The sequence below is a fragment of the Phalacrocorax carbo genome, chromosome 3, assembly GCF_963921805.1.
Source record: "Phalacrocorax carbo chromosome 3, bPhaCar2.1, whole genome shotgun sequence".
NCBI classification, from domain to species: Eukaryota; Metazoa; Chordata; class Aves; order Suliformes; family Phalacrocoracidae; genus Phalacrocorax; species Phalacrocorax carbo.
In genome coordinates, this window is record NC_087515.1 from 118,395,257 (window position 1) to 118,408,943 (window position 13,687).

The window sequence follows — 13,687 nt, forward strand, 5'->3', positions numbered from 1 at the left end:
AACACTTGAGTGCTTGAACTGCAAAGGTTGCAACACAAGCTCATACGTATAAGGGAATCCATGTTCTCCACCCACAGGAGGACTTCTGCTGAAGAATGCACATCAACCACTGAACAACCTGTAGGAAGCCAGTGCTCACTAAGCTGCATGTCTGCGGGGCCACCTGCAGTACACTGAAGCGCTTAAAAAAAACCCCAACAGATCAACCAAGGCTACTGGTAAACGTTCCGTAAAAGATTTATTTAAGTATCATTTATCACAAAGAGGAAAATACGTATAAGATTAGAAGCATGCAACCATCTTCTGCATTTCTATTTATTTTTTTGCATTTGCAGCACGTTGTAATACAACTCCTGTGCCACCCTCACTTCTTCCTGAAAAATACGATGTTTCAAGACATAGGATAATTAAAAAAAAAAACAACACAATACAGGTAAGATAACATGAGAAAAGTGCAAAGTAAAAAAAAGATCATGTATATACCACATTCAAACCCCCTCCCCCTCCAAAAAATGGATAAAGGCAAACTGTCACTTTGCTGCACGACCAGATTGTCTTTATGAGCTACTTTACAAAAAAATTAATATAAATTAAGGGCACAATCCTGCAGACACTTATAATTGTAGCTAACTTCAATCACAGATTGGCTCAGTTGGTATTATTAAAAGCCACAAGTTAGTCACATGCATAAGTTCTTGCAGTATATGGCCCTAAGGCAATAAAATGTTTAAGAGCATTAAGGAGAACAAAAATTAAAGGAAACAAAAACACTCCCAGATGTGTTTTGCTTAGTAAGTTTATATCAAACATATTTTAAACAGAACAGTTTGCTCCTAAAGCCCTGAATACTTCTATTACTTAAGCAGTTTTGCAAGATTAAAAGACAAAACCCCCAGGAAGCTGGTACAGATGTTAATTAACATAAAAATTGCTTCAGGCAGGTACGTAGGGAGGCGGAGGTTCCTTCTCAGGCATCTTCACTGCCATTTCATAGGTTGGCAGAACATACTAAAAAGAAGACATTTTAAAAGAGATTAATGCGGCGCGGTGGGGACGACAGGACCCACCCCAGAACAAGAACATACATGCCCCATCAGCAACTTCATCCTCTGTTGTAGGCAAATGTTTTCAAGAAGAATTTATTGCTGTTCCTAGTAAGCTAGTGAGGAAGTGAAAGAAGGTACAACAGTAGGTTACTGATCTGCTGAACCTAACCCCAGGGCATTCATTCCACCCCACCGTCTCTCAGTTTTGCAAAGCAGCAAGGAAGGTTTCGCCTGGCACAATCAGAAATCTTTGCTCTACTGGAAGAAAAACATTCGAAGACTTTTCTCTGCAAAACCTCCTATTTTATGCACTGTAAGAATGTAACTAAGAAATAACCCACCATAACATTAGCTGCTTTAACTTTTTTAATCTCCCAGTCTTTGTTTAGAAAGCTTGTAAACATATATGGATATGGTGTGCTTCTCTACTTCAAAATTAAACGATGCTGGTTCCTTTTATCTCATAAAGAGGCTTTACCTGTGGAGGAGCTTCAAAAGCAGGGTACACAGCTATCTCTGGTAAATTTCTGTTGCTGATGTATTTATAGCAGTTCCATACACAGTTAATTAGATATGCCTGAAATAAGAGAAAGTTCTCTTTTTAAAGAGCTCACATGCATTAGCTGATTCAGAAATCAGATGCTGGATTACATTCATATGACAAGGAGTATAAATCAACTTAGTCAATACATACCTGAGGAATGGGTGCTATTTCACAGATTTAGCCACACATACCTATGTTGTTTCCCATTTAGCTTTGCTACCATAGTGACTCGGAGACTATGAACCACACAGGCTTTAGCAAAAGAATTCACAGATCCATTCAACTAATCCCTCTATCTGCCTCAGCAGTACTAATCAAATTAATCCCCAACCGGCTTTTGTTTCTGTGAATCTCAGTCCAAACTTGCCAGGAGGAAGAGGAGGAGAGGCCAACAGCACAATCCCACTCATCCCTGAGTTAGCATTACTATTTGTCCAACTACCAGCATGAAGGAGGGGGCACGAACACACAACTGGGGTGGCAAGGAGAAGACATGGTAGAGCAAAGCAGCCTGGACCTTAAGTCAACATTAACTGCTGTAGAAAGACATACTGGGACGCTCTGATGAGGATTAGATTTTTTTATTATTATTAATCTGTATAACATTAATCTCTCTGAATTTTTCATTGCCACATTAGCACATGGGTATGCACAGGTACTGAATTTCCCCATCAATACAAAAATATCATCTCCTGTATTAGGCTTCCACTCCCCCCAGTCAGACATTTCCATTGAAGAAAGTACAGAAAACAAGTAAAATAGTTTTTCATTACTTCATTTTCTCTTAAATTCAATCTGGATGCAATAAAAGAACATTGTCATGGTCACTGTATATTATCAACTCATTCTTCTAATATGCTTTGTCTGCACAAGTTTTGTAATTCAAATGAATCCCTCTGTTTTTAGATCATCAAAAAGAAAATATCTGGTAATATCACTCTTCAGTAGTAAGAACAATACAGCACAGTTAACCTATGCATTTCTTCCTTCCATCATCTTCCTTCTAAAACATGCACCCTGGCTTGTTAGGCACAGTGAGACATTTCAAAAGTTTTGTTTAGAAAACTTGCATGCAGTAACTCGATATCGTTTCACTACAAGCTTAATTACAAATATGAAGTTTATCTCCACATATACAAAAAGATGGTATTTGAAGTCTTTGTGCATTGCTACTTTGGAAGGGCAGAGCTGCGTGAACACACCCCACTGCATACAGACAAGTTAGCAGAAGACACCAGTACACAAAACGTAAGTCTAAGTCATACTGTAATTGAACATCCTAACAATTCTGCTCAAAGTTTTTAACTCAGCATTAAGAAGTCAGCTGAGTTCTTCATTCAGCATTGAGAATTAACTCAAGTTGATAGCATCTTCATATAACTCATGAAACAGACATACACTTAACTTTTAACTTACCTTTAAAACGATAAATAAAGCAAAGAACACCAGAACAATAAACAAGAGACAGCTGGAGTCCAAGGCAAGGAGATCATCTTTGTAAGGGAAATCCGGCTAGTTGAAAAGAACAAACACAAAACAAAAAATGTGAGAGAAAGGGAGGAGATAAGCACAGGTACTGCACAGTCACAAATATGACAGAAGGACATCCGAACTTCACACCTAGTGAAACAAACTCTTGTGTAAACTGCTCTCCCAGAAACAACAAAAAATTCAATTTCTTGCTAGTTTGTTTTTGCTCCCAGAAAGCACAGTATTTATCCTGCAAGACCCTACCAGGTCACCACAGAAGAGGGCTACCTATACAGAAGCCTTGTACTGCATATGCCCCTAGTCACCTCCTCAAAGAGATTTTGTACTTATGGCCCTCTACTTGATAACTCTTTCATTACTTAGTATTAATTACCTCCTGTCAGTCCAACCAGTAATGCACATGAGCAGAGAACGGAAAAAAGTCACCCCCAAACTTCAGAACAGCCAAAACAAAGAGCTTCTGCAAATTTCAGACTCCTCTTTCCCTGACCACACGAACAAAGCTTCTCTCCAACACCAATCCGATTTTTTCTCTCTCTTTTAAAAGGATTTTTTTAACATCTACTTGAACAGATCTAAACACCACCCAGAAAGAGCCTGTGATCCCTGTTAAGTGACAGTGTATTCTATCCATTGAGTCTTCCTGCAGCGAAAAACCCAGGCAGGTTAATGACAACTCCATTACAGTTTCATTAGAAGGTACTGTTGCAAAATGAGAAATAGGACATAAAAAGGAACCCTCAGAATCTCTGATTCCAATCCATTATGCTGTAGGACCCTACATCATATCAGTACTTACCTAAACTCTTCTTCCCCCACTAAATAAGGATCAACACATTTTTCATCTGCAGTAGCAAACCTGCCACAGAACCGTATCTCTTAAACGGTGGGGAACATCTTTGTTTTGAAGGCAAATGTAGCAGAGAGTGTTTAAACCAACAACTCCCATCACAATTCTGCCTCTCCTTTTAGGGAGCAGTGACACCTTTGGCCCTTCCACCTCTGATAAACTCTCATTCTCATAACCACCCTAGCAGTCATCCCCTATGGCTGCTGCAGCCCGAGTTCCTCTTTCAAACACACAGAAAGGTAACTATAGCTCAGTCACTTATCCAATTAAACCAAAGTTTAATTTCATATGTAAAATACCAACTTGAGGTGAACAAACACTTACCAACTGATCCAGGTAATCCTTGATTCTGGGCAAGTAAGTTAAAGAACTGATAGCAACCAGACAACTGAGCACAAAGTCAAAGAGCTGGTAACAGAAAAACGGGATCAGCCAGCCTACACGATGCTAAGGAAATAAAAAAAAAGAAGCAGCTGTCTGTAAGGTATGTCATTAAAAATTCAAGTAGCAAGTTTAAAACCATGTACTACAAATGTACTTACAGCAATTGCACCATACACCATCATTGCACTGATTGTGAACATGAGGAGGGAGATAGCAAATAGGACACAGGCATTTTCTGCATTAAAAGAAAAACAATAAGCATCAGTCATTTCCTGAAGTTGTCACACTGCAGCTGACAGGTACACAAGCTCTGTTCATTACTGTGATCTGTTCTCACTCATCTGTGCCACAGCAGAATTGAGTAACTCAGACCTCTCCTAATGGAAAAAGAGCTGGTTCAAGAAAACCAGCAGGCATTTGGAAAAATCCTTCCACCTTAATTGAAAGCCTGAATAAAGCTCAGACAAACCGATCAGAAGCCTGACATCGTTTGACAGTAATGCAACATAATGATGCTGATTGCAATATATGTCAGTGCTAAAAGTATGTGGGCGATTAACTTTACAACTGGAAAGAATTTTAAGAGAAGCTAGCACAGCATCAACCTTTACAGTTTAAAATGGCTTGATTATGTAATTCGGCCATTGGCAGTGGGAACAGCACTGCTCCTTCAGTGACACTAAGGAAAACAGGAAATCGCTGTGTGGAAGGTATCCCATTATTTACATGAAAAGGCAGCTGAACAGAAACCAAATGGTAGCAAAATCCAGGACACTCGTGGAAACTGAATGATAGAGATTCTCCTTGTGCATCACAGTTACTGATGACAGAAGCACAGCTGCTTTCCACGAGTTAGATTATACTCGTTCTCCTACAGCAAGCACAGTTTACATTTTTAGACACAGAGGAAGAAACCAGCTTGAGAGTCTATAGATGTGGTAAGCTAACGTTTTTTGCAATACTGAAGCCAAACCCTGGTGGTTCCCACGCTTGAAACAGATCTGAGAATCATAATCTTCTAGTCTGCAGCTGATTTGAAAAGTTACACTCTAGAAGCACTTACAGACCCAATTCAGTATGAGATAATATCATCTACCTACACAGATGACATCAAGAATGAGGTCCTCCCATGTCAGAAATGCATTCCGTTAATCAGAGCACCCTAAGTACTTAGCAATAACCAGCAAGTGTGGTTTTCTTCTGAGGATTTGCTACTTGCAGTATCCACATGCACAATCAAAATTGTACTATCCCTTCACACACACAAAAAACTCTAGTTCATATTCTAACATGGAAAACAAGAATCTAAGTCAATAGTATGCGATAGCCATTTTACACTAAAAAGTGGAGAAAGTGCCTTCAGAAGCACCCCTCAGTCATATAAGCTTACGGCTACCAAGTACACCAACACCTGTTATAAAAGAGATAACATTTGACATTTATCTGCTGTAATTTTACTTAATATTTTGGCTTTATGAAGTATTTGGTCCTTGCTTCCACTCTCATTTCATTACTAACAATCGTTAGTTGCAGTCACAGGCCCTCAACTCAGGTTATGAACACTTAATATGAAGACTAAACCAGAACTCTCAAAATCCAGATTTGTGCTGTACTATCTGTCTTTGCTCCAGACTGCATTGACCCTCCCTAAATTTCAGGGTAATATAACAGGCTTAGACAAGACACATTAGAAGTGCCACACTCAACATATTTCTGCACATATAAAAAACAAGAAAAACAAAGCATGTGCACAAGTTTACATGTCATGCTACAGTTAAGAAACTTGGTCATTACAGGCAGAGTTTGACACTGATTATACTTATACAGGTCACACACTTCACCTGTAACAACAGAGTGGAATAAGGTTTAATTCTGCTCATGATGCTTTCTCTTCTGGTTCTTCCGCATGTCAAACTTTAGATAAATACTTTGGTTTCGCTCAAGTACTTGGCATCCCAACTCTTCCACTGTTCTTAGAAAAACAGCATCGTTTTCCTCTCAGTAAACTCCCCCACAAGAGCTGTAAGCTCCTTCCTTAAATCCATGAGGGTCACCAAACATTTTTTTAAAAAAAAAAACTATAAAAAATAGTTTTCTGCTTTTTGTTTTACTGACACAGCAAGAATAGTAAATGTCTATAGAGAAAGTGAATTAGAGATGTTCCACACATACTTCAACACTCAAAGCATTAGGAGGCCAAGAAATCTGTAGAAATCTTATAGTTTAATATGTTTAGGAGTAATATAAAAAAATTCCATGTAAGCTTTTCTTTTACTCTTGTAGAAAAAAAGACAACCATATTTAAAAGCTGTATGCATATATTACACCAGTGTAAGGCAAATACACCGTGATAATCATGCTTTATTTTCCAATCAAACAGCAGAGTTATACACCTACCAGCCATTCTCTCAGAAGCATAGTAATTTCCAATGACTTCATACTGGATATCAACAGTTGGCACTATATTTGGATGAGTTACTTCTACTGTCAACAAGATGCCCATCAGCAAGTTCACCACCTGGGAAAGATCACAGTTACCTAAAGGTTATTTACATTGCAACAGCTATCATCTTTTTAAGGACACTTAAATCTTCTATTTCAGTTAGAAATAAACTCTTTGCTTTGCCTATAAGTGGAAGAAAAAAAAAAAAGAACCCAACTTATGATTAAATTTCAAGCTGATTTAGTTAAACCAGTACAAAAAAAAAAACCAAAAACCAAACAGCAGAGCACTGGACACTTGCTAGTTTCAACAAATCACAAATAAACTTCGCAAATTAAGAGAATGGATAGGGTTTGTAAGGATTCAAATGAGATAACTAAACCGATGCTGCGTGATGAACGCAGAGATTTGTGAACTGGAAAACTGGAAACAGTTAAAAGAAGCCAGGAAGGAAAAGGTAAAACGGACACAATGAGGAACGTTTGGAAAAGAGTTTCTGCTTTCTGCAACAAACAGAAAGGCAGAGTTAATTTAATGCACAAGTAAGGTACTGCACCATACTCTTTCAAATAGTGCTGGGGGCAAGCAGTACAAAGGGATGCGTAAGCATCACACAGTAAATCTGGGTATGAAGAAAAGCTTCCACTACAGCCCTAATCCTCCAGTGTAGCTTGCTTCTTGGTTTCTCCCATGCTACAATTTTAATACAAGCAGGGGAGGACTGGCTCCCTCCCCTTCCTACATAGTTTATCAAAACCTCACCAGCACCTATCAGAAAAGTTACACAAACACTGGTAAAGCTAAAGAAATCTCACACAAAGATTAAGCCCCCAAATTTGTAAGCATTCAGCATTGGCTATGTGCTTACCAGTCCTCCTCACTTACGCTGCCACTGAAGACTGCTGCTGTTTCCCCATTTTGGTACACACCAGAAATGCTTTGTGACAGTAAGAGCTCAAAGAGTCAGAAGTAGCTTAAGCCTCTGCAAAACTGCTTTCACAGCATTTATAACCTATTCAAGATTTACAGGGGCATAGTTTATGTTACTAATACTTGGAGAGACATACCAAAGAAACAGGAGGCATAACAAAAAAAGGTCAGGATGGTATTTTCAAGCTGCAGTTGTTTACCAATCAGTATTCAGTAGTGGCACCACCACCACCCGCAGGATCTTTTACAATTCCCCTCAAAAGAAAAAAAAAAAAGCCCAAAGCAAAAAAAAAACCAAACAAGCTGGTTTGCAGTTTCTCTCACAACTTAAGAATATTTGCCAGATATTTCTTCTTTTACTGGCCTGGTTCCAGGAGTCAGTGATAGTAATAGTGGCAAGCCTACGCACAATTACTGAAGTTTTCAGTAAGAAGAAAAGCTTTTGAACGTTTAGAAAGAGCTTTAGCTTTTAAGACTCACCATTCCTACAAGCTTTTTGATTTAATCAAAGGGTTTGGGTTTTTTTTGTTTGGGTGTTTTTTTTTTTCTTCCCTAGGGTTTAGAGATATCACGGTGACCAGCTTGCTTACATTTTCTGCTAAAAAGCCCTTCAGTGAAATAAAAACTGACAGTTTTGTAGAAATGCTATCATGTCATCATGTATTATACAAGCTACTTTCAGCCACTTGTATCCTCCATTTTATGCCTTGGAATGTAAAATATAGTAATAGTACTGCTGACAGTGAAGAACTAAGTTTAGCCAACAGTATCTTTAGCCTTGAAATGAGCATATTTCCCCCCCAGCAAGACACTTCTACAGAGCAAACTGTCAGGTTGCTCATCTGCCACTTGCCTAAATCTTTTATTTTGCTTCACCATTGTTCAAATGTATAGAATACTATACTCTCTCACCACTCCTGCTTCATGCTTCTCTGCTCTGTCTTTCTGCTTTCAATGTATTTCCAAGCCTTCTACTTCCTCCTCTGAGTGAACCAGGGCTATCAACCTATACTTTGGAAAATAACTTCCTGCTCTACACTTGTTTTAAAACAACGCCTACGTCAAGGTTCAGATCTCTGGCAGTTGAAACATTGATTTCTACTTCATAAAATACATAGAGGCAGGTTCAATTATACCTAACTCATTTATTGTTTATACACAGTCATAATTTGAACTTATACAGTGATAAAGTTCAGGATGAAAGACAATATTACTTCAATACTGAGTTTATCTGCCATGATAAGCTATCTGCCTAAAGATAAAGAGCAAGCAGCAATTGAGTTAACATAGAAATACTGAAGAACTTGGCTGCCTTGAAATTGTGAGACTGTGATCCTACATCCGTCACTTTTTTTTGTTTTCATCCTAATTTAGCACACAAAAGTCCTTAGTAATTTCACTGGTTACAGAGCACAGTTCGAAGTATTGAAAGCTTTATTTTCTCAACCTGAAATGGCATGCAAGGAAAATAGGGAATTAAAGAGTCATTCAAAATCTAGTCTATTAGGATCAGCAAGACAGAATAAAAATACCAACTTAAATACCAAAAAACAAATCCAAACCTCTACCAATTAACACCCCAGGGTTTCCAGTAGTCCATTACTGCTATTTGTGAACCATATCACAGCACTGAGCAACATACAACATATGAATTTCAATTAAAAGTTACCAACAACTCCAAATTAAGAGTCCTTTTAAGCACAAAGCCACAGCCTGTATTTTAACTACTACCATTCTGCTTTCACAGAAGCTTGATAACAACAAGGCCACAAGGCTTGTTTCAGCTTCCTAAGTCAATGTAACTGGCAGCAGGAGTATGATTTGGACAGCAAGGATCATCAGAGCTTAAGAGAGCTTAAAAGAATATACTCAATGCGAATAAAATGTATGTTCACAAATTATCTACATGGAAACAAAGTCAGAAAAAAAACATAGCAGAGGTCAACCTTAGTGTACTCAGAAGATTAAAACCACCACCGCCCCAAAAAAACCACCAACCCTGACAAGCCAGCACTCTGTGGATAGTGCACCATTCTGAGGTAACACCTCAGAAACCCCAGCAGTCCCCATCCTAGTCTTTTTGTTAGGAAGTGGAAAAAAAAAAAAAAGAATTACAAAAATGCACGTTCAAATTCTTATTCAAAAGATGGTTCCATTAAGATGAAAAAACCTAATTTAGTTTTGTAGTAGTTTAAGAAGTATATTCTACTCTTATCCCAATTGGATAACTGAGCTTAACAGAAGTTTGGTGTAGCTTATATCAAAATTTAAAAATCCAGTAGCTGGTATTAAAGTAGAAAGTCAGCATTTATTACAAATGGGTAACAAATATTAGCCCCCATGTGATCAGAACTCAAAAGACTGTGGGGACTGTAACAAGTATTAGCTTTTTAATTAGCCAGTATATATCTCCATGGTATATATTTAATGCCTAATCATCTAAGTGCTTCATCCCTCTGGAGGCCTGAACATGAAGCCTAGGTTTCCCCAAGCACCTGAGTGACAAAGTCTTGGACATAAACAAGAATTCCTACTTATCATTTGCTTATTTCCTTTTATGAGTGGGAGAGAGAGGAAAATTGCCTTACACTACCACACTTCCTCATCTTCCCCTTGCTTTTCCAGTATTTTTCCTTAAACATGCTCCTGAAGAAACAAACCAAGATGGGGTTTTTGTTTTGGTTTGGTTTTCTTTATTATCTAGAAATAATACAAACTGAAAAAGAATAATGTTAAATAGGGTCCTTCAGAGCTTCCAGCACTATCAAGATTAGATTGACACCAGCTACATTCCTTCATTTCTGGAAATCTTGTTCAGTGGACAAACAACTCCAGAGAGCATCCTCACCCTGCTGCTAACCAGTAGCAATTGCATCGTTTTGACTCCACTGCTGGAGTTTGCTGCCAGAATGAAACAGCCACTCCCTCCACAACAATGCCATCGCATTTAGGCTGTTTATTGAACTCTGATCTGATTTTTGCCAGTGCAGGGTTCACACTTCCGGTTTCTGGAAAGCACTGTGCCTATTAAGGAAGTTTACAGGAAGAAACAAACTTCAAAGCCACATGTTTGCAATTATGGAGCTAGGACTAGGAGGTTTCTTTTTCCTTCCTACACAGAACAGTAGTGGGTGTTGCAGAGTAAACCAAGCTATATTAATCCTGGAACTCAAGTACGAATCTGCTAGAAATATTCTTAACTCATCTTTTTGCAAATAGAGTTTTATCTATTTATGAGAAACAGTAGCGGCATATGGACTGAAGCATGCTTAAAAGATGCAGTTTGATCGTATACAGCATCAACAGCAGACATTTTAGAAGATAATGTCCTTGTTCTCCCTAGACTCACAAAAGTACACAAGGACATCGATATAACTGTTTTAGTGAGGAGATAAGTTAATTAGATGCAAGATTTAAGAGTATACAAATAAGGAAGGAATAGGAAATGCCTACAGAAATGGTAACATAATACACGTGTGTTATTCTTAAATAGCCAAACTCTTATCTTACTAAACATCTGGAGTAGATTGCTACAAGGCTCCATTTTATGTCTGGCATCAAATTCCTTCAGGACTGCACAGCATGAGAATACAGTCTATCCAGTAACACAAAGCTATTGTTGAACTAAGCATTCTTCCCCACCAAAAAGCTACCTCCCTTAAAAACTCACCCCACACAGAAAATTATTACTATTTGTCCCACTGTAACTTACAAACAGATCATTAAATTGATTTAGAAATATTTATCGTAAGCTAGTGTCTGAAAGACTGAATTAGTAATGTACTTAAAATGGTCCATTAACATATCTAAAGAGCCTGATATGCCCTAGGCCACTTAATTTAAGTTTGTCAGCAGAAAGATACACATAATTTTCACTGTCCAAATTGTACTTTGCCTTCAGAAGGTATGAATTACAGTTGAATGATGATTTAAAGCATTAGGCAAGACCACCTAAGACTCCATGGTAAGTCCGTATTTCAGCTCAAACAGCCAACAGCTGTCAGACTTAAGAGAGTTATCACCTTTTTGCAACTGACATCTGAGAACAGCTTGATAAAAATTTTTCAGTGCATAGCTTAACAAAGTGTTGGATATAGTTTATAGAAAAATGCAGCTAAGAAGTACTTCGCATGCACCCTGCTACCGTGAACACAACGGTATTTTTCCCTCTAGCAGCCTGAATCCATTGCAGTTACACGAGGTCAGGAGGAACGCTTTGCCTCAGACACCACTCCACCTCGGAAGACATCAGCCTCATCAACGGCCGGCATACTTTTCACCGTCCATAAGCACTACGGACATTTAAACATATTCAGAAGGAGGAAGAGGCACTGCATCCAGGCAGCAAGATGAAACAGAAGCACAGCAGGAGAGGTAGAAGCTGGAAGTACTAACAGTCTGTGGCCAGGGAATGCACATTCCTGCCCACTACCATCACCAAGTTCCTGGGGTTTCAGATACTCCTGTGAAGAGGAAACAAAAGTGGGAAGGCAGTAAGGCGTGTCACATTTGTTTCATCACAAGGGTAAGCATCTCCTTACTGTTAACAATTTTTGCTCTTACTTGAGATACCAAAAGCATTGCAGGTTTCCAGAACAAGTCCAACATTCAATACTGCAATGGACCTTACTTTTCTATTTTACAAGAAGCTACCCCTTTCCTAGAGCTTTGTTACACTTCCCCCTCACACCTTTTTCTTCCATTCTTGTCTCCTACCATTTTATTGTTTGCCCGTACAGTTTTTATTGTCAATGGAAGAACAAAGATAAAATAATAAAGGATCTCCCCACACTCGCTGAAGATAAACCATAAACTCTCCAAACTCAAATCCCCGTGACTGTAAAAGTTTCTGTACATGGCTCCTTCACATCAAGGCATAAAAATTCAGCATTCTCTATTTTTGCAGTCTGGGGAAGAGTGAAGAGGAATATAGGCTTTGGTTACAGCTTCAGGACAACAGAAAAGCTATGATGCAATGTTTTTAAACTGTCCTCACATTTTTACTGCCAGTGATGGTAAGGGGAAGGAAGATAAGGAAATGACTTCAATAAAGCAAAACTCAGTTCCCCTTTAAGGGAACTAAGGGAAGTTAAGGCTCCAGGCCTTAACTTGCCGATACTGTTTTCGCATCTCTACTTTACTCTAGTTCAAAACTACTTTTAACGTCTCAGCTTCACCACCACAGCTCTCTCTCAGAGAAAAAGCACTCACCAGCCACAAAGCAAGGGGTGTTTAGGGAACCAAAACTGCTTCTATCGCTCTTTAACCACTACACCAAGTACCGAATAACCGGGAACTTCCCCAAGTCTCCTCAGCAAGCAGAAGCCACCTTCATGTTGAAGACCCTCGCCTTCCTCCCGGGGGTTACACACTACTCGGGGAACCCCAAATGCAGCCTCCACGACACCTTAGCGTCTTCCTCTCTTACCAAGGACACCTTCAGTATGTTTGAAGCGTACGAAAGACCCCGCACCTCCACCCGAAGAAAAGGAACGGGAATAGTAACAGAACCCCTCGGGAGACCCAGGTTAAAGCACCCTGAACTTTATTTTTCTAACCACAGAAGGGGAGGCCAATAGGGAACAACCGGGTGTGCCAAGCCCGACTGGGACCCCGCGAGGGCGGAGGGGCACGACCCGCCCCAGGAAACCCGCGCAGCTCCCGACGGAGGGAGACTCCCCGGGCGATGAGCGGGGCAGCTCAGTGGGGCCGCCGACACGGCCCCCTCAGGGCTCTCCTCCGGCGCCCCCGCGCATGCGCGCTGCCCACACCCAATCCCCGCCCCCTCCGCTGCCCCCCGCGCCAGGCTCTCACCATGTACCAGGTGCCCAGGATAATGGTGCCGGTCCGCACATGGCAGCAGCCGCAACAGCGGGTACTGTAAAAACGGTCCCGGCTCCGCTTGAACGTCATGGCGGCGGTAGCAACAACAACCTCCCGCCCACAGACCCGCCGCTCGCCCTCTCCACCCGCTTCGCCTCCGGCTGAGGGCCGTAAAT

The 13,687-nt window shown here is 39.9% G+C and overlaps 1 protein-coding gene across 1 annotated transcript; it reads right to left on the minus strand.

Annotated features, from left to right (window-relative positions):
- Positions 1 to 219: 219 nt before the first annotated feature.
- On the minus strand, positions 220 to 13,687 carry LAPTM4A (lysosomal protein transmembrane 4 alpha). Its single transcript, XM_064448106.1, has 7 exons — positions 13,503 to 13,687; positions 6,713 to 6,833; positions 4,474 to 4,550; positions 4,256 to 4,378; positions 3,007 to 3,102; positions 1,525 to 1,623; positions 220 to 1,008 (listed from the first exon to the last, which is right to left on the minus strand). Exons 1-7 carry the CDS (start codon positions 13,599 to 13,601, stop codon positions 934 to 936), a joined length of 690 nt encoding a protein of 229 aa, XP_064304176.1. The 5' UTR covers positions 13,602 to 13,687; the 3' UTR covers positions 220 to 933.

What these genes read in the sequence shown, in the direction of transcription:
- LAPTM4A (XM_064448106.1), bottom strand. Translation starts at nt 13,601, where the DNA reads ATGACGTTCAAGCGGAGCCGGGACCGTTTTTACAGTACCCGCTGTTGC. An exon ending in AGGATTACCTGGATCAGTTG is followed by an intron (nt 3,103 to 4,255) that starts GTAAGTGTTTGT and finishes CTTTTCAACTAG; the next exon opens with CCGGATTTCCCTTACAAAGA. An exon ending in CTTTTGAAGCTCCTCCACAG is followed by an intron (nt 1,009 to 1,524) that starts GTAAAGCCTCTT and finishes TCTTCTTTTTAG; the next exon opens with TATGTTCTGCCAACCTATGA.